The 24,692-nt window shown below is 55.0% G+C and overlaps 1 protein-coding gene across 1 annotated transcript in view; it reads right to left on the bottom strand.

The window, feature by feature from the left end:
* Positions 1–9,184: 9,184 nt before the first annotated feature.
* Positions 9,185–24,692, bottom strand: part of isy1 (ISY1 splicing factor homolog) — a 37,041-nt gene continuing 21,533 nt past the window's right edge. The window contains exons 6-10 of the mRNA XM_084173516.1: positions 16,726–16,843; positions 16,495–16,617; positions 13,661–13,773; positions 12,305–12,397; positions 9,185–9,667 (exon numbers count right to left, since the gene is read on the bottom strand). Of these exons, the coding sequence (XP_084029642.1) occupies positions 9,560–9,667; positions 12,305–12,397; positions 13,661–13,773; positions 16,495–16,617; positions 16,726–16,843 (555 nt within the window). The 3' untranslated portion in view covers positions 9,185–9,559. The remainder of the gene's footprint in view (positions 9,668–12,304; positions 12,398–13,660; positions 13,774–16,494; positions 16,618–16,725; positions 16,844–24,692) is intronic.

Below are 24,692 nucleotides of genomic sequence, written 5' to 3'. Positions count from 1 at the left end.
GAGAGCGAGACAGTCGTCCCTATGGTCCTACTATGGGAGCGAGACAGTCGTCCCTATGGTCCTACTATGGGGAGCGAGACAGTCGTCCCTATGGTCCTACTATGGGGAGCGAGACAGTCGTCCCTATGGTCCTACTATGGGGAGCGAGACAGTCGTCCCTATGGTCCTACTATGGGAGCGAGACAGTCGTCCCTATGGTCCTACTATGGGGAGCGAGACAGTCGTCCCTATGGTCCTACTATGGGGAGCGAGACAGTCGTCCCTATGGTCCTACTATGGAGAGCGAGACAGTCGTCCCTATGGTCCTACTATGGAGAGCGAGACAGTAGTCCCTATGGTCCTACTATGGGGAGCGAGACAGTCGTCCCTATGGTCCTACTATGGGGAGCGAGACAGTCGTCCCTATGGTCCTACTATGGGGAGCGAGACAGTCGTCCCTATGGTCCTACTATGGGGAGCGAGACAGTCGTCCCTATGGTCCTACTATGGGGAGCGAGACAGTCGTCCCTATGGTCCTACTATGGGGAGCGAGACAGTCGTCCCTATGGTCCTACTATGGGGAGCGAGACAGTCGTCCCTATGGTCCTACTATGGGGAGCGAGACAGTCGTCCCTATGGTCCTACTATGGGGAGCGAGACAGTCGTCCCTATGGTCCTACTATGGGGAGCGAGACAGTCGTCCCTATGGTCCTACTATGGGGAGCGAGACAGTCGTCCCTATGGTCCTACTATGGAGAGCGAGACAGTCGTCCCTATGGTCCTACTATGGAGAGCGAGACAGTCGTCCCTATGGTCCTACTATGGAGAGCGAGACAGTAGTCCCTATGGTCCTACTATGGAGAGCGAGACAGTCGTCCCTATGGTCCTACTATGGAGAGCGAGACAGTAGTCCCTATGGTCCTACTATGGAGAGCGAGACAGTAGTCCCTATGGTCCTACTATGGAGAGCGAGACAGTCGTCCCTATGGTCCTACTATGGGGAGCGAGACAGTCGTCCCTATGGTCCTACTATGGGGAGCGAGACAGTCGTCCCTATGGTCCTACTATGGGGAGCGAGACAGTCGTCCCTATGGTCCTACTATGGGGAGCGAGACAGTCGTCCCTATGGTCCTACTATGGGGAGCGAGACAGTCGTCCCTATGGTCCTACTATGGGGAGCGAGACAGTCGTCCCTATGGTCCTACTATGGGGAGCGAGACAGTCGTCCCTATGGTCCTACTATGGGGAGCGAGACAGTCGTCCCTATGGTCCTACTATGGAGAGCGAGACAGTCGTCCCTATGGTCCTACTATGGAGAGCGAGACAGTAGTCCCTATGGTCCTACTATGGAGAGCGAGACAGTAGTCCCTATGGTCCTACTATGGAGAGCGAGACAGTCGTCCCTATGGTCCTACTATGGGGAGCGAGACAGTCGTCCCTATGGTCCTACTATGGGGAGCGAGACAGTCGTCCCTATGGTCCTACTATGGGGAGCGAGACAGTCGTCCCTATGGTCCTACTATGGGGAGCGAGACAGTCGTCCCTATGGTCCTACTATGGGGAGCGAGACAGTCGTCCCTATGGTCCTACTATGGGGAGCGAGACAGTCGTCCCTATGGTCCTACTATGGGGAGCGAGACAGTCGTCCCTATGGTCCTACTATGGGGAGCGAGACAGTCGTCCCTATGGTCCTACTATGGGGAGCGAGACAGTCGTCCCTATGGTCCTACTATGGGGAGCGAGACAGTCGTCCCTATGGTCCTACTATGGGGAGCGAGACAGTCGTCCCTATGGTCCTACTATGGGGAGCGAGACAGTCGTCCCTATGGTCCTACTATGGGGAGCGAGACAGTCGTCCCTATGGTCCTACTATGGGGAGCGAGACAGTCGTCCCTATGGTCCTACTATGGGGAGCGAGACAGTCGTCCTGGGAGACAGTCGTCCCTATGGTCCTACTATGGGGAGCGAGACAGTCGTCCCTATGGTCCTACTATGGGGAGCGAGACAGTCGTCCCTATGGTCCTACTATGGGGAGCGAGACAGTCGTCCCTATGGTCCTACTATGGGGAGCGAGACAGTCGTCCCTATGGTCCTACTATGGGGAGCGAGACAGTCGTCCCTATGGTCCTACTATGGGGAGCGAGACAGTCGTCCCTATGGTCCTACTATGGGGAGCGAGACAGTCGTCCCTATGGTCCTACTATGGGGAGCGAGACAGTCGTCCCTATGGTCCTACTATGGGGAGCGAGACAGTCGTCCCTATGGTCCTACTATGGGGAGCGAGACAGTCGTCCCTATGGTCCTACTATGGGGAGCGAGACAGTCGTCCCTATGGTCCTACTATGGGGAGCGAGACAGTCGTCCCTATGGTCCTACTATGGGGAGCGAGACAGTCGTCCCTATGGTCCTACTATGGGGAGCGAGACAGTCGTCCCTATGGTCCTACTATGGGGAGCGAGACAGTCGTCCCTATGGTCCTACTATGGGGAGCGAGACAGTCGTCCCTATGGTCCTACTATGGGGAGCGAGACAGTCGTCCCTATGGTCCTACTATGGGGAGCGAGACAGTCGTCCCTATGGTCCTACTATGGGGAGCGAGACAGTCGTCCCTATGGTCCTACTATGGGGAGCGAGACAGTCGTCCCTATGGTCCTACTATGGGGAGCGAGACAGTCGTCCCTATGGTCCTACTATGGGGAGCGAGACAGTCGTCCCTATGGTCCTACTATGGGGAGCGAGACAGTCGTCCCTATGGTCCTACTATGGGGAGCGAGACAGTCGTCCCTATGGTCCTACTATGGGGAGCGAGACAGTCGTCCCTATGGTCCTACTATGGGGAGCGAGACAGTCGTCCCTATGGTCCTACTATGGGGAGCGAGACAGTCGTCCCTATGGTCCTACTATGGGGAGCGAGACAGTCGTCCCTATGGTCCTACTATGGGGAGCGAGACAGTCGTCCCTATGGTCCTACTATGGGGAGCGAGACAGTCGTCCCTATGGTCCTACTATGGGGAGCGAGACAGTCGTGTCCCTATGGTCCTACTATGGGGAGCGAGACAGTCGTCCCTATGGTCCCTACTATGGGGAGCGAGCCCCTACTTGGGGAGCAGTCGTCCCTATGGTCGTCCCTATGGTCCTACTATGGGGAGCGAGACAGTCGTCCCTATGGTCCTACTATGGGGGAGCGAGACAGTCGTCCCTATGGTCCTACTATGGGGAGCGAGACAGTCGTCCCTATGGTCCTACTATGGGGAGCGAGACAGTCGTCCCTATGGTCCTACTATGGGGGAGCGAGACAGTCGTCCCTATGGTCCTACTATGGGGAGCGAGACAGTCGTCCCTATGGTCCTACTATGGGGAGCGAGACAGTCGTCCCTATGGTCCTACTATGGAGGAGCGAGAGACAGTAGTCCCTATGGTCCTACTATGGAGAGCGAGACAGTCGTCCCTATGGTCCTACTATGGAGAGCGAGACAGTAGTCCCTATGGTCCTACTATGGAGAGCGAGACAGTAGTCCCTATGGTCCTACTATGGAGAGCGAGACAGTCGTCCCTATGGTCCTACTATGGGGAGCGAGACAGTCGTCCCTATGGTCCTACTATGGGGAGCGAGACAGTCGTCCCTATGGTCCTACTATGGGGAGCGAGACAGTCGTCCCTATGGTCCTACTATGGGGAGCGAGACAGTCGTCCCTATGGTCCTACTATGGGGAGCGAGACAGTCGTCCCTATGGTCCTACTATGGGGAGCGAGACAGTCGTCCCTATGGTCCTACTATGGGGAGCGAGACAGTCGTCCCTATGGTCCTACTATGGGGAGCGAGACAGTCGTCCCTATGGTCCTACTATGGGGAGCGAGACAGTCGTCCCTATGGTCCTACTATGGGGAGCGAGACAGTCGTCCCTATGGTCCTACTATGGAGAGCGAGACAGTCGTCCCTATGGTCCTACTATGGGGAGCGAGACAGTCGTCCCTATGGTCCTACTATGGGGAGCGAGACAGTCGTCCCTATGGTCCTACTATGGGAGAGCGAGACAGTCGTCCCTATGGTCCTACTATGGGGAGCGAGACAGTCGTCCCTATGGTCCTACTATGGGGAGCGAGACAGTCGTCCCTATGGTCCTACTATGGGGAGCGAGTCGGTCGTCCCTATGGTCCTACTTTGGGGAGCGAGACAGTCGTCCCTATGGTCCTACTATGGAGAGCGAGACAGTCGTCCCTATGGTCCTACTATGGGGAGCGAGACAGTCGTCCCTATGGTCCTACTATGGGGAGCGAGACAGTCGTCCCTATGGTCCTACTATGGGGAGCGAGACAGTCGTCCCTATGGTCCTACTATGGGGAGCGAGACAGTCGTCCCTATGGTCCTACTATGGGGAGCGAGTCGGTCGTCCCTATGGTCCTACTTTGGGGAGCGAGACAGTCGTCCCTATGGTCCTACTATGGAGAGCGAGACAGTCGTCCCTATGGTCCTACTATGGGGAGCGAGACAGTCGTCCCTATGGTCCTACTATGGGGAGCGAGACAGTCGTCCCTATGGTCCTACTATGGGGAGCGAGACAGTCGTCCCTATGGTCCTACTATGGGGAGCGAGACAGTCGTCCCTATGGTCCTACTATGGGGAGCGAGACAGTCGTCCCTATGGTCCTACTATGGAGAGCGAGACAGTCGTCCCTATGGTCCTACTATGGAGAGCGAGACAGTAGTCCCTATGGTCCTACTATGGGGAGCGAGACAGTCGTCCCTATGGTCCTACTATGGGGAGCGAGACAGTCGTCCCTATGGTCCTACTATGGGGAGCGAGACAGTCGTCCCTATGGTCCTACTCTGGGGAGCGAGACAGTCGTCCCTATGGTCCTACTATGGGGAGCGAGACAGTCGTCCCTATGGTCCTACTATGGGGAGCGAGACAGTCGTCCCTATGGTCCTACTATGGGGAGCGAGACAGTCGTCCCTATGGTCCTACTATGGGGAGCGAGACAGTCGTCCCTATGGTCCTACTATGGGGAGCGAAACAGTCGTACCTATGGTCCTACTATGGGGAGCGAGACAGTCGTCCCTATGGTCCTACTATGGGGAGCGAGACAGTCGTCCCTATGGTCCTACTATGGAGAGCGAGACAGTCGTCCCTATGGTCCTACTATGGAGAGCGAGACAGTAGTCCCTATGGTCCTACTATGGAGAGCGAGACAGTAGTCCCTATGGTCCTACTATGGAGAACGAGACAGTCGTCCCTATGGTCCTACTATGGAGAGCGAGACAGTAGTCCCTATGGTCCTACTATGGAGAGCGAGACAGTAGTCCCTATGGTCCTACTATGGAGAGCGAGACAGTCGTCCCTATGGTCCTACTATGGGGAGCGAGACAGTCGTCCCTATGGTCCTACTATGGGGAGCGAGACAGTCGTCCCTATGGTCCTACTATGGGGAGCGAGACAGTCGTCCCTATGGTCCTACTATGGGGAGCGAGACAGTCGTCCCTATGGTCCTACTATGGGGGAGCGAGACAGTCGTCCCTATGGTCCTACTATGGGGAGCGAGACAGTCGTCCCTATGGTCCTACTATGGGGAGCGAGACAGTCGTCCCTATGGTCCTACTATGGGGAGCGAGACAGTCGTCCCTATGGTCCTACTATGGAGAGCGAGACAGTCGTCCCTATGGTCCTACTATGGGGAGCGAGACAGTCGTCCCTATGGTCCTACTATGGGGAGCGAGACAGTCGTCCCTATGGTCCTACTATGGAGAGCGAGACAGTCGTCCCTATGGTCCTACTATGGAGAGCGAGACAGTAGTCCCTATGGTCCTACTATGGAGAGCGAGACAGTAGTCCCTATGGTCCTACTATGGAGAGCGAGACAGTCGTCCCTATGGTCCTACTATGGGGAGCGAGACAGTCGTCCCTATGGTCCTACTATGGGGAGCGAGACAGTCGTCCCTATGGTCCTACTATGGGGAGCGAGACAGTCGTCCCTATGGTCCTACTATGGGGAGCGAGTCGGTCGTCCCTATGGTCCTACTATGGGGAGCGAGACAGTCGTCCCTATGGTCCTACTATGGGGAGCGAGACAGTCGTCCCTATGGTCCTACTATGGGGAGCGAGACAGTCGTCCCTATGGTCCTACTCTGGGGAGCGAGACAGTCGTCCCTATGGTCCTACTATGGGGAGCGAGACAGTCGTCCCTATGGTCCTACTATGGGGAGCGAGACAGTCGTCCCTATGGTCCTACTATGGGGAGCGAGACAGTCGTCCCTATGGTCCTACTATGGGGAGCGAGACAGTCGTCCCTATGGTCCTACTATGGGGAGCGAAACAGTCGTCCCTATGGTCCTACTATGGGGAGCGAGACAGTCGTCCCTATGGTCCTACTATGGGGAGCGAGACAGTCGTCCCTATGGTCCTACTATGGGGAGCGAGACAGTCGTCCCTATGGTCCTACTATGGAGAGCGAGACAGTCGTCCCTATGGTCCTACTATGGGGAGCGAGACAGTCGTCCCTATGGTCCTACTATGGGGAGCGAGACAGTCGTCCCTATGGTCCTACTATGGGGAGCGAGACAGTCGTCCCTATGGTCCTACTATGGGGAGCGAGACAGTCGTCCCTATGGTCCTACTATGGAGAGCGAGACAGTCGTCCCTATGGTCCTACTATGGAGAGCGAGACAGTCGTCCCTATGGTCCTACTATGGAGAGCGAGACAGTCGTCCCTATGGTCCTACTATGGAGAGCGAGACAGTCGTCCCTATGGTCCTACTATGGGGAGCGAGACAGTCGTCCCTATGGTCCTACTATGGGGAGCGAGACAGTCGTCCCTATGGTCCTACTATGGAGAGCGAGACAGTAGTCCCTATGGTCCTACTATGGAGAGCGAGACAGTAGTCCCTATGGTCCTACTATGGAGAGCGAGACAGTAGTCCCTATGGTCCTACTATGGGGAGCGAGACAGTCGTCCCTATGGTCCTACTATGGGGAGCGAGACAGTCGTCCCTATGGTCCTACTATGGGGAGCGAGACAGTCGTCCCTATGGTCCTACTATAGGGAGCGAGACAGTCGTCCCTATGGTCCTACTATGGGGAGCGAGACAGTCGTCCCTATGGTCCTACTATGGGGAGCGAGACAGTCGTCCCTATGGTCCTACTATGGGGAGCGAGACAGTCGTCCCTATGGTCCTACTATGGAGAGCGAGACAGTCGTCCCTATGGTCCTACTATGGGGAGCGAGACAGTCGTCCCTATGGTCCTACTATGGGGAGCGAGACAGTCGTCCCTATGGTCCTACTATGGGGAGCGAGACAGTCGTCCCTATGGTCCTACTATGGGGAGCGAGACAGTCGTCCCTATGGTCCTACTATGGGGAGCGAGACAGTCGTCCCTATGGTCCTACTATGGAGAGCGAGACAGTCGTCCCTATGGTCCTACTATGGGGAGCGAGACAGTCGTCCCTATGGTCCTACTATGGGGAGCGAGACAGTCGTCCCTATGGTCCTACTATGGAGAGCGAGACAGTAGTCCCTATGGTCCTACTATGGAGAGCGAGACAGTAGTCCCTATGGTCCTACTATGGAGAGCGAGACAGTAGTCCCTATGGTCCTACTATGGGGAGCGAGACAGTCGTCCCTATGGTCCTACTATGGAGAGCGAGACAGTCGTCCCTATGGTCCTACTATGGGGAGCGAGACAGTCGTCCCTATGGTCCTACTATGGGGAGCGAGACAGTCGTCCCTATGGTCCTACTATGGGGAGCGAGACAGTCGTCCCTATGGTCCTACTATGGGGAGCGAGACAGTCGTCCCTATGGTCCTACTATGGAGAGCGAGACAGTCGTCCCTATGGTCCTACTATGGGGAGCGAGACAGTCGTCCCTATGGTCCTACTATGGGGAGCGAGACAGTCGTCCCTATGGTCCTACTATGGGGAGCGAGACAGTCGTCCCTATGGTCCTACTATGGAGAGCGAGACAGTCGTCCCTATGGTCCTACTATGGGGAGCGAGACAGTCGTCCCTATGGTCCTACTATGGGGAGCGAGACAGTCGTCCCTATGGTCCTACTATGGAGAGCGAGACAGTAGTCCCTATGGTCCTACTATGGGGAGCGAGACAGTCGTCCCTATGGTCCTACTATGGGGAGCGAGACAGTCGTCCCTATGGTCCTACTATGGGGAGCGAGACAGTCGTCCCTATGGTCCTACTATGGGGAGCGAGACAGTCGTCCCTATGGTCCTACTATGGGGAGCGAGACAGTCGTCCCTATGGTCCTACTATGTGGAGCGAGACAGTCGTCCCTATGGTCCTACTATGGGGAGCGAAACAGTCGTCCCTATGGTCCTACTATGGGGAGCGAGACAGTCGTCCCTATGGTCCTACTATGGGGAGCGAGACAGTCGTCCCTATGGTCCTACTATGGGGAGCGAGACAGTCGTCCCTATGGTCCTACTATGTGGAGCGAGACAGTCGTCCCTATGGTCCTACTATGGGGAGCGAGACAGTCGTCCCTATGGTCCTACTATGTGGAGCGAGACAGTCGTCCCTATGGTCCTACTATGGGGAGCGAAACAGTCGTCCCTATGGTCCTACTATGTGGAGCGAGACAGTCGTCCCTATGGTCCTACTATTATATGAACCAGCCTTCCTCCAATCTACTGGTCATCACACACAGGTCAGTACAGGGTGATGGGAGGCATGTACACAGGTCAGTACAGGGTGATGGGAGGCATGTACACAGGTCAGTACAGGGTGATGGGAGGCATGTACACAGGTCAGTACAGGGTGATGGGAGGCATGTACACAGGTCAGTACAGGGTGATGGGAGGCATGTACACAGGTCAGTACAGGGTGATGGGAGGCATGTACACAGGTCAGTACAGGGTGATGGGAGGCATGTACACAGGTCAGTACAGGGTGATGGGAGGCATGTACACAGGTCAGTACAGGGTGATGGGAGGCATGTACACAGGTCAGTACAGGGTGATGGGAGGCATGTACACAGGTCAGTACAGGGTGATGGGAGGCATGTACACAGGTCAGTACAGGGTGATGGGAGGCATGTGGGTCTAAAGGGGAAACATGGTCATTAAATGGGAACGCTAGAATCAACACTACCAGTGGTGAACTGGTCATTAAATGGGAACGCTAGAATCAACACTACCAGTGGTGAACTGGTCATTAAATGGGAACACTAGAATCAACACTACCAGTGGTGGAACGGAATGATGGACAATATTTATTCAGATTAAAATAGAGAAAGTTTACTTGGGAAAATGTTAAATTGTAAAAAAAAGAAGTTATTTATTTACAATAATGGCATGTACATGATGATGTAACACGATGTGGACCAACACATCCAACAGACCAAGACATTTATCCCCTTCACATGACTAACCTGGTCCCAGGCCTGTTCCTGCTACAGCCAACTCTCTGATTAGTATAGCACTAAGAATAGGAAGGAGTTCGATATTTATAGTCTGGGAAAAGCAGGCCATGACACCTCATCACAACATTAATACACTCATTCAGCCCTAGATCTATAGAGATAGATCTCCACTACAGCCCATTCAGTCCTAGATCTATAGAGATAGATCTCCACTACAGACCCAGTAGTGTCTTGGCTTCTTCACTTTGGGCCATCAGGGTCTCACTGGCGTACTTCTGAAGGAGCTCCATCTTCTTCCTTCTCACCAATGCCTCCTCAATCTGGAAACACATTAAAGATATTATTCAAGAGATTCTCCTGTACTTTTTTGTATACTTCTTAGCCAGTAGTTCGAAAGTAGCGTTCACGTCCCAGAAAACTGCATATGGCATTGCTCTGCTGTGTGTGCATGATGTGCCTCTTGCTAGCTGTCACTCAAATGGCGACGGGCTGAAGCTCATTGGCTAGAACTCGAAATGCCAGGGGGCTGGCCCACGTAGGGGAAAATGTTGCAGCACAACTTCCAAAAAACAGTTGCTTTCAAACTCGGGATTTCATTGCTAATTGAGGTAAAACAGTAATTCTGCTCATAGATTATGAATGTATGAACTTCACACTGACACATCCAGCCCAAAGCGCAAGGTTTAAAAAATACTTAGTAGTCGACAAAGTTCCAGAGCATGTCTTTAACTTAACCCTACTCAAAGAGATTAGCATTAAACTAGCCCTAACCCTTCCCAATCTAATAGATTAGCGTTAAACTAGCCCTAACCCTTCCCAACCTAATAGATTAGCATTAAACTAGCCCTAACCCTTCCCAACCTAATAGATTAGCATTAAACTAGCCCTAACCCTTCCCAATCTAATAGATTATCATTAAACTAGCCCTAACCCTTCCCAATCTAATAGATTATCATTAAACTAGCCCTAACCCTTCCCAATCTAATAGATTAGCATTAAACTAGCCCTAACCCTTCCCAACCTAATAGATTAGCATTCAAGTAGCCCTAACCCTTCCCAATCTAATAGATTAGCATTCAAGTAGCCCTAACCCTTCCCAATCTAATATATTAGCATTAAACTAGCCCTAACCCTTCCCAATCTAATAGATTAGCATTAAACTAGCCCTAACCCTTCCCAATCTAATAGATTAGCATTAAACTAGCCCTAACCCTTCCCAATCTAATAGATTAGCATTAAACTAGCCCTAACCCTTCCCAATCTAATAGATTAGCATTAAACTAGCCTTAACCCTTCCCAATCTAATAGATTATAATTAAACTAGCCCTAACCCTTCCCAATCTAATAGATTAGCATTAAACTAGCCCTAACCCTTCCCAATCTAATAGATTAGCATTAAACTAGCCCTAACCCTTCCCAATCTAATAGATTAGCATTAAACTAGCCCTAACCCTTCCCAATCTAATAGATTAGCATTAAACTAGCCCTAACCCTTCCCAATCTAATAGATTAGCATTAAACTAGCCCTAACCCTTCCCAATCTAATAGATTAGCATTAAACTAGCCTTAACCCTTCCCAATCTAATAGATTATCATTAAACTAGCCCTAACCCTTCCCAATCTAATAGATTATCATTAAACTAGCCCTAACCCTTCCCAATCTAATAGATTAGCATTAAACTAGCCCTAACCCTTCCCAATCTAATAGATTAGCATTAAACTAGCCCTAACCCTTCCCAATCTAATAGATTAGCATTAAACTAGCCTTAACCCTTCCCAATCTAATAGATTATCATTAAACTAGCCTTAACCCTTCCCAATCTAATAGATTAGCATTAAACTAGCCTTAACCCTTCCCAATCTAATAGATTATCATTAAACTAGCCTTAACCCTTCCCAATCTAATAGATTAGCATTAAACTAGCCCTAACCCTTCCCAATCTAATAGATTAGCATTAAACTAGCCTTAACCCTTCCCAATCTAATAGATTATCATTAAACTAGCCCTAACCCTTCCCAATCTAATAGATTAGCATTAAACTAGCCCTAACCCTTCCCAATCTAATAGATTAGCATTAAACTAGCCTTAACCCTTCCCAATCTAATAGATTATCATTAAACTAGCCTTAACCCTTCCCAATCTAATAGATTATCATTAAACTAGCCTTAACCCTTCCCAATCTAATAGATTATCATTAAACTAGCCTTAACCCTTCCCAATCTAATAGATTAGCATTAAACTAGCCTTAACCCTTCCCAATCTGGAAACACACAGATTTACGTACTAATAGATTAGCATTAATATACTGAACATGATTTTCTACACAGTCTAGAGATATGTGTGTGTGTGTGGTGTGTGTGGTGTGTGTGTGGTGTGTGTGTGTGTGTGTGTGTGTGGTGTGTGTGTGTGTGTGTGTGTGTGGTGTGTGTGTGTGGTGTGTGTGGTGTGTGTGTGGTGTGTGTGTGGTGTGTGTGTGTGTGGTGTGTGTGTGTGTGTGTGTGTGTGTGTGTGGTGTGTGGTGTGTGTGTGTGTGTGTGTGTGTGTGGTGTGTGTGTGTGGTGTGTGTGTGTGGTGTGTGTGTGTGTGTGTGGTGTGTGTGTGTGGTGTGTGTGTGTGTGTGTGTGTGTGTGTGTGTGTGTGTGTGTGTGGTGTGTGGTGTGTGTGTGTGTGTGTGTGTGTGTGGTGTGTGTGTGTGGTGTGTGTGTGTGGTGTGTGTGTGTGTGTGTGGTGTGTGTGTGTGGTGTGTGTGTGTGTGTGTGGTGTGTGTGTGTGTGGTGTGTGTGTGTGGTGTGTGTGTGTGTGTGTGGTGTGTGTGTGTGTGGTGTGTGTGTGTGTGTGTGTGTGGTGTGTGTGTGTGGTGTGTGTGTGTGTGTGTGGTGTGTGTGTGTGTGGTGTGTGTGTGTGGTGTGTGTGTGTGGTGTGTGTGTGTGTGGTGTGTCCCTCTGACTGTAGGTACCTCTTTCTGAGACGGCACAGGGACGTGAGCGATAAAAGATGTGAGAGTTCCGTCCTCTCCTTCCATCTGTTCTCTAGACTCGTCATCTGAATGCTGAGACACAGAGAGCACAAAGTTACAGGTTATCATCTAAAGGCTGAGACACAGAGAGCACAAAGTTACAGGTTATCATCTAAAGGCTGAGACACAGAGAGCACAAAGTTACAGGTTATCATCTAAAGGCTGAGACACAGAGAGCACAAAGTTACAGGTTATCATCTAAAGGCTGAGACTCAGAGAGCACAAAGTTACAGGTTATCATCTAAAGGCTGAGACACAGAGAGCACAAAGTTACAGGTTATCATCTAAAGGCTGAGACACAGAGAGCACAAAGTTACAGGTTATCATCTAAAGGCTGAGACACAGAGAGCACAAAGTTACAGGTTATCATCTAAAGGCTGAGACACAGAGAGCACAAAGTTACAGGTTATCATCTAAAGGCTGAGACACAGAGAGCACAAAGTTACAGGTTATCATCTAAAGGCTGAGACACAGAGAGCACAAAGTTACAGGTTATCATCTAAACGCTGAGACACAGAGAGCACAAAGTTACAGGTTATCATCTAAAGGCTGAGACACAGAGAGCACAAAGTTACAGGTTATCATCTAAAGGCTGAGACACAGAGAGCACAAAGTTACAGGTTATCATCTAAAGGCTGAGACACAGAGAGCACAAAGTTACAGGTTATCATCTAAAGGCTGAGACACAGAGAGCACAAAGTTACAGGTTATCATCTAAAGGCTGAGACACAGAGAGCACAAAGTTACAGGTTATCATCTAAAGGCTGAGACACAGAGAGCACAAAGTTACAGGTTATCATCTAAAGGCTGAGACACAGAGAGCACAAAGTTACAGGTTATCATCTAAAGGCTGAGACACAGAGAGCACAAAGTTACAGGTTATCATCTAAAGGCTGAGACACAGAGAGCACAAAGTTACAGGTTATCATCTAAAGGCTGAGACACAGAGAGCACAAAGTTACAGGTTATCATCTAAAGGCTGAGACACAGAGAGCACAAAGTTACAGGTTATCATCTAAAGGCTGAGACACAGAGAGCACAAAGTTACAGGTTATCATCTAAAGGCTGAGACACAGAGAGCACAAAGTTACAGGTTATCATCTAAAGGCTGAGACACAGAGAGCACAAAGTTACAGGTTATCATCTAAACGCTGAGACACAGAGAGCACAAAGTTACAGGTTATCATCTAAAGGCTGAGACACAGAGAGCACAAAGTTACAGGTTATCATCTAAAGGTTTAGTGACAGATTAAAATGTTATGCCAGACATGGGAATACGTTTTGACTGATATTCACCTCATCCTCCTTTATAGCATACATGTGTTCCTCCTCTTCCTCCACCTCCTCTCTTCCTCCTTCCAGACGCGCTTCTCTCTCTGCTTTCCATTTCTCCACTGCCTCCAATATCACTGAGACAACACACACACACAAGTTACTTGAGGTGACCATGTGTATTGGGTTAAGTACTGTGTATTGGGTTGTATTGGGTTAAGTATTGTGTATTGGGTTGTATTGGGTTAAGTATTGTGTATTGGGTTGTATTGGGTTAAGTATTGGGTTAAGTAGAGTCCATTCCTGTTCTGAGGGCAAACGGGAGTGAGTCCATTCCTGTTCTGAGGGCAAACGGGAGTGAGTCCATTCCCTGACGAATTGAGGCTGTTCTGAGGGCAGACGGGAGTGAGTCCATTCCCTGACGAATTGAGGCTGTTCTGAGGGCAGACGGGAGTGAGTCCATTCCTGTTCTGAATGGACTCACTCCTGTTTGCCCTCAGAACAGCCTCAATTCGTCAGGGAATGGACTCACTCCCGTTTGGCCTCAGAACAGGAATGGACTCACTCCTGTTTGCCCTCAGAACAGGAATGGACTCACTCCTGTTTGCCCTCAGAACAGGAATGGACTCTACAAGATGTCGTTCCACAGGGATCCTAATGTGTTGTACACTCAGTGTAGATTTTTAGGTGTCATGTCAGTACCCTCCAACTACCTTCGACCACAGGAAAAACCTTTCATCCAGAGGATTTGTAAAGAGGTCTCATATGAGAGTTATCAGTGGTCCTGTGGTGTTGAGTAAAGAGGTATCCTATGAGAGGTATCAGTGGTCCTGTGGTGTTGAGTAAAGAGGTCTCCTATGAGAGGTATCAGTGGTCCTGTGGTGTTGAGTAAAGAGGTCTCATATGAGAGTTATCAGTGGTCCTGTGGTGTTGAGTAAAGAGGTCTCCTATGAGAGGTATCAGTGGTCCTGTGGTGTTGAGTAAAGAGGTATCCTATGAGAGGTATCAGTGGTCCTGTGGTGTTGAGTAAAGAGGTATCCTATGAGAGGTATCAGTGGTCCTGTGGTGTTGAGTAAAGAGGTATCCTATGAGAGTTATCAGTGGTCCTGTGGTGTTGAGTAAAGAGGTATCCTATGAGAGGTATCAGTGGTCCTGTGGTGTTGAGTAAAGAGGTATCCTATGAGAGGTATCAGTGGTCCTGTGGTGTTGAGTAAAGAGGTATCCTATGAGAGGTATCAGTGGTCCTGTGGTGTTGAGTAAAGAGGTCTCCTATGAGAGGTATCAGTGGTCCTGTGGTGTTGAGTAAAGAGGTCTCCTATGAGAGTTATCAGTGGTCCTGTGGTGTTGAGTAAAGAGGTATCCTATGAGAGGTATCAGTGGTCCTGTGGTGTTGAGTAAAGAGGTCTCCTATGAGAGGTATCAGTGGTCCTGTGGTGTTGAGTAAAGAGGTCTCCTATGAGAGGTATCAGTGGTCCTGTGGTGTTGAGTAAAGAGGTCTCCTATGAGAGGTATCAGTGGTCCTGTGGTGTTGAGTAAAGAGGTATCCTATGAGAGGTATCAGTGGTCCTGTGGTGTTGAGTAAAGAGGTCTCCTATGAGAGGTATCAGTGGTCCTGTGGTGTTGAGTAAAGAGGTATCCTATGAGAGGTATCAGTGGTCCTGTGGTGTTGAGTAAAGAGGTATCCTATGAGAGGTATCAGTGGTCCTGTGGTGTTGAGTAAAGAGGTATCCTATGAGAGGTATCAGTGGTCCTGTGGTGTTGAGTAAAGAGGTATCCTATGAGAGGTATCAGTGGTCCTGTGGTGTTGAGTAAAGAGGTATCCTATGAGAGGTATCAGTGGTCCTGTGGTGTTGAGTAAAGAGGTCTCCTATGAGAGGTATCAGTGGTCCTGTGGTGTTGAGTAAAGAGGTCTCCTATGAGAGGTATCAGTGGTCCTGTGGTGTTGAGTAAAGAGGTATCCTATGAGAGGTATCAGTGGTCCTGTGGTGTTGAGTAAAGAGGTCTCCTATGAGAGGTATCAGTGGTCCTGTGGTGTTGAGTAAAGAGGTATCCTATGAGAGGTATCAGTGGTCCTGTGGTGTTGAGTAAAGAGGTATCCTATGAGAGGTATCAGTGGTCCTGTGGTGTTGAGTAAAGAGGTATCCTATGAGAGGTATCAGTGGTCCTGTGGTGTTGAGTAAAGAGGTCTCCTATGAGAGGTATCAGTGGTCCTGTGGTGTTGAGTAAAGAGGTATCCTATGAGAGGTATCAGTGGTCCTGTGGTGTTGAGTAAAGAGGTATCCTATGAGAGGTATCAGTGGTCCTGTGGTGTTGAGTAAAGAGGTCTCCTATGAGAGGTATCAGTGGTCCTGTGGTGTTGAGTAAAGAGGTATCCTATGAGAGGTATCAGTGGTCCTGTGCTCCAAGTAGAGGACTATAATATTAGATATTAACTCTAATAGGGAACACATGATCTCTGAGCAGCATCACATCACCCATTACTATCAGGTCACAAGACCACAGCAGGATACAGCACCTACACAAAGACAGACTTTCTCTCTACTGGGACAGCAGAGGGACAGCAGAGGGACAGCAGAGGGACAGCAGAGGGACAGCAGAGGGACAGCAGAGGGACAGCAGAGGGACAGCCTAATGTTATAACCTGGAGTCACGTTAACTAAATTCTTGTGCTGACACGTTCCCTTTCCAGAGACACAGGAGGATTCCTGACTGACCTGCTGACCTGCTGACCTACTGATCTGCTGACCTACTGATCTGCTGACCTGCTGACCTGCTGACCTGCCCTACTCCTCACCATGGCCTTAGTAACACACACACACAGCAGGAAGGATATTAATCTACTGTAGAGGGGTGTAAACCTTGTTTCTCGTACTCCTGCTCCAGAGGTACAAGCGCACCATCGTCCTCATCTCTGTATCCGTAGTACTCAGCATCGATGTCCTTCATCAGCTCAGCTCTGCTCTTCCTGGGAGGAGGGATGGCTGGGGGGGACAATCAGTACACATTCAATAGTGCTGTCAAACATGGTATCCATGGTATTAACCTAAACTGGACATCATCCATGGACTATAAATTGGCAGTAAACGTACGTTCTTTCTCAAACAGCTCTCTGACTCCAGGCAGGTCTTTAGCCGCTCCAAAGTATTTATATCCTCTGTTTCCTGGGACCTCCTTTCCTTCGTGGTCCAGCATCCTTGGTCCCACTCTCTGGAAGATGGATACAAGAGAACATGACAATGACCCTGTGTTCTGATTCAGGACAAGACTAATACTGTCATTTAATATCCCATTACATTAACATGACATTAGTGATCAGGTAATGACTTGACTTGCTGTTTGATCTGGCTTTGGAATTCAGTGATTTTACGGTGTCTTGGTTTTGGTCACTTTGAACTTATCATCTGCTCCACCACTGTCTCCCCCTGTCTCCCCCTGAACTTATCATCTGCTCCACCACTGTCTCCCCCTGTCTCCCCCTGAACTTATCATCTGCTCCACCACTGTCTCCCCCTGTCTCCCCCTGTCTCCCCCTGCCTCCCCCCTGTCTCCCTCTGTCTGGTACAGGTACCCCCTGTCTCCCCCCTGTCTCCCCCTGTCTCCCCCCTGTCTCCCCCTGTCTGGTACAGGTACCCCCTGTCTCCCCCTGTCTCCCCCCTGTCTCCCCCTGTCTGGTACAGGTACCCCCTGTCTCCCCCCTGTCTCCCCCTGTCTGGTATAGACACCCCCACCACACTCCCCCTGTCTCCCCCCTGTCTCCCCCTGTCTCCCCCTGTCTCCCCCTGTCTGGTACAGGTACCCCCTGTCTCCCCCCTGTCTCCCCCCTGTCTGGTACAGGTACCCCCTGTCTCCCCCTGTCTCCCCCCTGTCTCCCCCTGTCTGGTACAGGTACCCCCTGTCTCCCCCCTGTCTCCCCCCTGTCTCCCCCTGTCTCCCCCCTGTCTCCCCCTGCCTCCCCCTGTCTGGTACAGGTACCCCCTGTCTCCCCCTGTCTCCCCCCTGTCTCCCCCTGTCTCCCCCTGTCTGGTACAGGTACCCCCTGTCTCCCCCTGTCTCCCCCCTGTCTCCCCCCTGTCTCCCCCTGTCTGGTACAGGTACCACCTGTCTCCCCCCTGTCTCCCCCCTGTCTCCCCCTGTCTCCCCCTGTCTGGTACAGGTACCCCCTGTCTCCCCCTGTCTCCCCCCTGTCTCCCCCTGTCTCCCCCTGTCTGGTACAGGTACCCCCTGTCTCCCCCCTGTCTCCCCCTGTCTCCCCCCTGTCTCCCCCTGTCTCCCCCTGTCTCCCCCTGTCTGGTACAGGTACCACCTGTCTCCCCCCTGTCTCCCCCTGTCTCCCCCTGTCTGGTACAGGTACCCCCTGTCTCCCCCTGTCTCCCCCTGTCTGGTACAGGTACCCCCTGTCTCCCCCTGTCTCCCCCCTGTCTCCCCCCTGTCTCCCCCTGTCTGGTACAGGTACCACCTGTCTCCCCCCTGTCTCCCCCTGTCTCCCCCTGTCTGGTACAGGTACCACCTGTCTCCCCCCTGTCTCCCCCTGTCTCCCCCCTGTCTCCCCCTGTCTCCCCCTGTCTGGTACAGGTACCACCTGTCTCCCCCCTGTCTCCCCCTGTCTCCCCCTGTCTGGTACAGGTACCCCCTGTCTCCCCCCTGTCTCCCCCCTGTCTCCCCCTGTCTGGTACAGGTACCACCTGTCTCCCCCCTGTCTCCCCCTGTCTCCCCCTGTCTGGTACAGGTACCCCCTGTCTCCCCCTGTCTCCCCCCTGTCTCCCCCTGTCTGGTACAGGTACCACCTGTCTCCCCCCTGTCTCCCCCTGTCTGGTACAGGTACCCCCTGTCTCCCCCTGTCTGGTATAGACACCCCCACCACACTCCCCCTGTCTCCCCCTGTCTGGTATAGACACCCCCACCACACTCCCCCTGTCTCCCCCTGTCTGGTATAGACACCCCCACCACACTCCCCCTGTCTCCCCCTGTCTCCCCCTGTCTCCCCCTGCCTCCCCCTGTCTGGTACAGGTACCCCCTGTCTCCCCCTGTCTGGTATAGACACCCCCACCACACTCCCCCTGTCTCCCCCTGTCTGGTATAGACACCCCCACCACACTCCCCCTGTCTCCCCCTGTCTCCCCCCTGTCTCCCCCTGTCTGGTATAGACACCCCCACCACACTCCCCCTGTCTCCCCCTGTCTCCCCCTGTCTGGTATAGACACCCCCACCACACTCCCCCTGTCTCCCCCCTGTCTCCCCCTGTCTCCCCCTGTCTGGTATAGACACCCCCACCACACTCCCCCTGTCTCCCCCTGTCTCCCCCTGTCTGGTATAGACACCCCCACCACACTCCCCCTGTCTCCCCCCTGTCTCCCCCTGTCTCCCCCTGTCTGGTATAGACACCCCCACCACACTCCCCCTGTCTCCCCCCTGTCTCCCCCCTGTCTCCCCCTGTCTGGTATAGACACCCCCATCACACTCCCACCCTGTCTCCCCCTGTCTCCCCCCTGTCTCCCCCCTGTCTCCCCCTGTCTGGTATAGATACCCCCACCACACTCCCCCTGTCTCCCCCCTGTCTCCCCCCTGTCTCCCCCTGTCTGGTATAGATACCCCCACCACACTCCCCCTGTCTCCCCCTGTCTCCCCCTGTCTGGTATAGATACCCCCACCACACTCCCCCTGTCTCTTCCCTGTCTCCCCCTGTCTCCCCCCTGTCTCCCCCTGTCTCCCCCTGTCTGGTATAGACACCCCCACCACACTCCCCCTGTCTCCCCCCTGTCTGGTATAGATACCCCCACCACACTCCCCCTGTCTCCCCCTGTCTGGTATAGACACCCCCACCACACTCCCCCTGTCTCCCCCTGTCTCCCCCCTGTCTCCCCCTGTCTCCCCCTGTCTGGTATAGACACCCCCACCACACTCCCCCTGTCTCCCCCCTGTCTCCCCCTGTCTGGTATAGACACCCCCACCACACTCCCCCTGTCTCCCCCCTGTCTCCCCCTGTCTGGTATAGACACCCCCACCACACTCCCCCTGTCTCCCCCTGTCTCCCCCCTGTCTCCCCCTGTCTCCCCCTGTCTGGTATAGACACCCCCACCACACTCCCCCTGTCTCCCCCTGTCTCCCCCTGTCTGGTATAGACACCCCCACCACACTCCCCCTGTCTCCCCCCTGTCTCCCCCCTGTCTCCCCCTGTCTGGTACAGGTACCCCCTGTCTCCCCCCTGTCTCCCCCTGTCTCCCCCCTGTCTGGTACAGGTACCCCCTGTCTCCCCCCTGTCTCCCCCTGTCTCCCCCTGTCTGGTACAGGTACCCCCTGTCTCCCCCCTGTCTCCCCCTGTCTCCCCCCTGTCTCCCCCTGTCTCCCCCTGTCTGGTATAGACACCCCCACCACACTCCCCCTGTCTCCCCCTGTCTCCCCCCTGTCTCCCCCTGTCTCCCCCTGTCTGGTATAGATACCCCCACCACACTCCCCCTGTCTCCCCGTCTCCCCCCGTCTCCCCCTGTCTCCCCCTGTCTCCCCCCTGTCTGGTATAGACACCCCCACCACACTCCCCCTGTCTCCCCCCTGTCTGGTATAGACACCCCCACCACACTCCCCCTGTCTCCCCCTGTCTCCCCCCTGTCTCCCCCTGTCTCCCCCTGTCTGGTATAGACACCCCCACCACACTCCCCCTGTCTCCCCCTGTCTCCTCCCTGTCTGGTATAGACACCCCCACCACACTCCCCCTGTCTCCCCCTGTCTCCCCCCTGTCTGGTATAGACACCCCCACCACACTCCCCCTGTCTCGCCCTGTCTCCCCCCTGTCTGGTATAGACACCCCCACCACACTCCCCCTGTCTCCCCCTGTCTCCCCCTGTCTGGTATAGACACCCCCACCACACTCCCCCTGTCTCCCCCTGTCTGGTATAGACACCCCCACCACACTCCCCCTGTCTCCCCCCGTCTCCCCCTGTCTGGTATAGACACCCCCACCACACTCCCCCTGTCTCCCCCTGTCTCCCCCTGTCTGGTATAGACACCCCCACCACACTCCCCCTGTCTCCCCCTGTCTGGTATAGACACCCCCACCACACTCCCCCTGTCTCCCCCCTGTCTCCCCCTGTCTCCCCCTGTCTGGTATAGACACCCCCACCACACTCCCCCTGTCTCCCCCTGTCTCCCCCCTGTCTGGTAGAGACACCTCCACCACACTCCCCCTGTCTCCCCCTGTCTCCCCCCTGTCTCCCCCCTGTCTGGTAGAGACACCCCCACCACACTCCCCCTGTCTCCCCCTGTCTCCCCCCTGTCTCCCCCTGTCTCCCCCTGTCTGGTATAGACACCCCCACCACACTCCCCCTGTCTCCCGCTGTCTCCCCCCTGTCTCCCCCTGTCTCCCCCTGTCTGGTATAGACACCCCCACCACACTCCCCCTGTCTCCCCCTGTCTCCCCCCTGTCTCCCCCTGTCTGGTATAGACACCCCCACCACACTCCCCCTGTCTGGTATAGACACCCCCACCACACTCCCCCTGTCTCCCCCTGTCTCCCCCTGTCTGGTATAGACACCCCCACCACACTCCCCCTGTCTCCCCCTGTCTCCCCCTGTCTGGTATAGACACCCCCACCACACTCCCCCTGTCTCCCCCCGTCTCCCCATGTCTGGTATAGACACCCCCACCACACTCCCCCTGTCTCCCCCTGTCTCCCCCTGTCTGGTATAGACACCCCCACCACACTCCCCCTGTCTCCCCCCGTCTCCCCCTGTCTCCCCCCTGTCTCCCCCTGTCTCCCCCTGTCTGGTATAGACACCCCCACCACACTCCCCCTGTCTCCCCCCTGTCTCCCCCCTGTCTCCCCCTGTCTGGTATAGACACCCCCACCACACTCCCCCTGTCTCCCCCCTGTCTCCCCCTGTCTCCCCCTGTCTGGTATAGACACCCCCACCACACTCCCCCTGTCTCCCCCCTGTCTGGTAGAGACACCCCCACCACACTCCCCCTGTCTCCCCCTGTCTCCCCCCTGTCTCCCCCTGTCTGGTATAGACACCCCCACCACACTCCCCCTGTCTCCCCCCTGTCTCCCCCTGTCTCCCCCTGTCTGGTATAGACACCCCCACCACACTCCCCCTGTCTCCCCCTGTCTCCCCCTGTCTGGTATAGACACCCCCACCACACTCCCCCTGTCTCCCCCCTGTCTCCCCCTGTCTGGTATAGACACCCCCACCACACTCCCCCTGTCTCCCCCCTGTCTCCCCCCTGTCTGGTATAGACACCCCCACCACACTCCCCCTGCCTCCCCCCTGTCTCCCCCCTGTCTCCCCCTGTCTGGTACAGGTACCCCCTGTCTCCCCCCTGTCTCCCCCTGTCTCCCCCTGTCTGGTACAGGTACCCCCTGTCTCCCCCCTGTCTCCCCCTGTCTCCCCCCTGTCTCCCCCTGTCTGGTACAGGTACCCCCTGTCTCCCCCCTGACTCCCCCCTGTCTCCCCCTGTCGGGTACAGGTACCCCCTGTCTCCCCCTGTCTCCCCCCTGTCTCCCCCTGTCTCCCCCTGTCTGGTATAGACACCCCCACCACACTCCCCCTGTCTCCCCCTGTCTGGTATAGACACCCCCACCACACTCCCCCTGTCTCCCCCTGTCTCCCCCTGTCTGGTATAGACACCCCCACCACACTCCCCCTGTCTCCCCCTGTCTCCCCCCTGTCTCCCCCTGTCTGGTATAGACACCCCCACCACACTCCCCCTGTCTCCCCCCTGTCTCCCCCTGTCTCCCCCCTGTCTGGTATAGACACCCCCACCACACTCCCCCTGTCTCCCCCCTGTCTCCCCCTGTCTCCCCCCTGTCTGGTATAGACACCCCCACCACACTCCCCCTGTCTCCCCCTGTCTCCCCCTGTCTGGTATAGACACCCCCACCACACTCCCCCTGTCTCCCCCTGTCTCCCCCTGCCTCCCCCCTGTCTCCCCCTGTCTCCCCCTGTCTGGTATAGACACCCCCACCACACTCCCCCTGTCTCCCCCTGTCTCCCCCCTGTCTGGTATAGATACCCCCACCACACTCCCCCTGTCTCCCCCCTGTCTCCCCCTGTCTCCCCCCTGTCTGGTATAGATACCCCCACCACACTCCCCCTGTCTCCCCCCTGTCTCCCCCCTGTCTGGTATAGATACCCCCACCACACTCCCCCTGTCTCCCCCTGTCTCCCCCCTGTCTGGTATAGATACCCCCACCACACTCCCCCTGTCTCCCCCTGTCTCCCCCCGTCTGGTATAGACACCCCCACCACACTCCCCCTGTCTCCCCCTGTCTCCCCCTGTCTGGTATAGACACCCCCACCACACTCCCCCTGTCTCCCCCCGTCTCCCCCTGTCTGGTATAGACACCCCCACCACACTCCCCCTGTCTCCCCCTGTCTCCCCCTGTCTGGTATAGACACCCCCACCACACTCCCCCTGTCTCCCCCTGTCTGGTATAGACACCCCCACCACACTCCCCCTGTCTCCCCCCTGTCTCCCCCTGTCTCCCCCTGTCTGGTATAGACACCCCCACCACACTCCCCCTGTCTCCCCCTGTCTCCCCCCTGTCTGGTAGAGACACCCCCACCACACTCCCCCTGTCTCCCCCTGTCTCCCCCCTGTCTCCCCCTGTCTCCCCCTGTCTGGTAGAGACACCCCCACCACACTCCCCCTGTCTCCCCCTGTCTCCCCCCTGTCTCCCCCTGTCTCCCCCTGTCTGGTATAGACACCCCCACCACACTCCCCCTGTCTCCCCCTGTCTCCCCCCTGTCTCCCCCTGTCTGGTATAGACACCCCCACCACACTCCCCCTGTCTGGTATAGACACCCCCACCACACTCCCCCTGTCTCCCCCTGTCTCCCCCTGTCTGGTATAGACACCCCCACCACACTCCCCCTGTCTCCCCCCGTCTCCCCCTGTCTGGTATAGACACCCCCACCACACTCCCCCTGTCTCCCCCCGTCTCCCCCTGTCTGGTATAGACACCCCCACCACACTCCCCCTGTCTCCCCCTGTCTCCCCCTGTCTGGTATAGACACCCCCACCACACTCCCCCTGTCTCCCCCCGTCTCCCCCTGTCTCCCCCCTGTCTCCCCCTGTCTCCCCCTGTCTGGTATAGACACCCCCACCACACTCCCCCTGTCTCCCCCCTGTCTCCCCCCTGTCTCCCCCTGTCTGGTATAGACACCCCCACCACACTCCCCCTGTCTCCCCCCTGTCTCCCCCTGTCTCCCCCTGTCTGGTATAGACACCCCCACCACACTCCCCCTGTCTCCCCCCTGTCTGGTAGAGACACCCCCACCACACTCCCCCTGTCTCCCCCTGTCTCCCCCCTGTCTCCCCCTGTCTGGTATAGACACCCCCACCACACTCCCCCTGTCTCCCCCTGTCTCCCCCTGTCTCCCCCTGTCTGGTATAGACACCCCCACCACACTCCCCCTGTCTCCCCCTGTCTCCCCCTGTCTGGTATAGACACCCCCACCACACTCCCCCTGTCTCCCCCCTGTCTCCCCCTGTCTGGTATAGACACCCCCACCACACTCCCCCTGTCTCCCCCCTGTCTCCCCCCTGTCTGGTATAGACACCCCCACCACACTCCCCCTGCCTCCCCCCTGTCTCCCCCCTGTCTCCCCCTGTCTGGTACAGGTACCCCCTGTCTCCCCCCTGTCTCCCCCTGTCTCCCCCTGTCTGGTACAGGTACCCCCTGTCTCCCCCCTGTCTCCCCCTGTCTCCCCCCTGTCTCCCCCTGTCTGGTACAGGTACCCCCTGTCTCCCCCTGTCTCCCCCCTGTCTCCCCCTGTCTCCCCCCTGTCTCCCCCTGTCTGGTACAGGTACCCCCTGTCTCCCCCCTGTCTCCCCCTGTCGGGTACAGGTACCCCCTGTCTCCCCCCTGTCTCCCCCTGTCTCCCCCCTGTCTGGTACAGATACCCCCTGTCTCCCCCCTGTCTCCCCCCTGTCTCCCCCTGTCAGGTACAGGTACCCCCTGTCTCCCCCTGTCTCCCCCCTGTCTCCCCCTGTCTCCCCCTGTCTGGTATAGACACCCCCACCACACTCCCCCTGTCTCCCCCCTGTCTCCCCCCTGTCTCCC

This window comes from Coregonus lavaretus (assembly GCF_964263955.1).
Source record: "Coregonus lavaretus genome assembly, chromosome: 12".
In the NCBI taxonomy this organism is placed as follows: Eukaryota; Metazoa; Chordata; class Actinopteri; order Salmoniformes; family Salmonidae; genus Coregonus; species Coregonus lavaretus.
The sequence above is the reverse complement of the archived record's forward strand: the minus strand, read 5'-3'. Positions and strand labels throughout refer to the sequence as shown.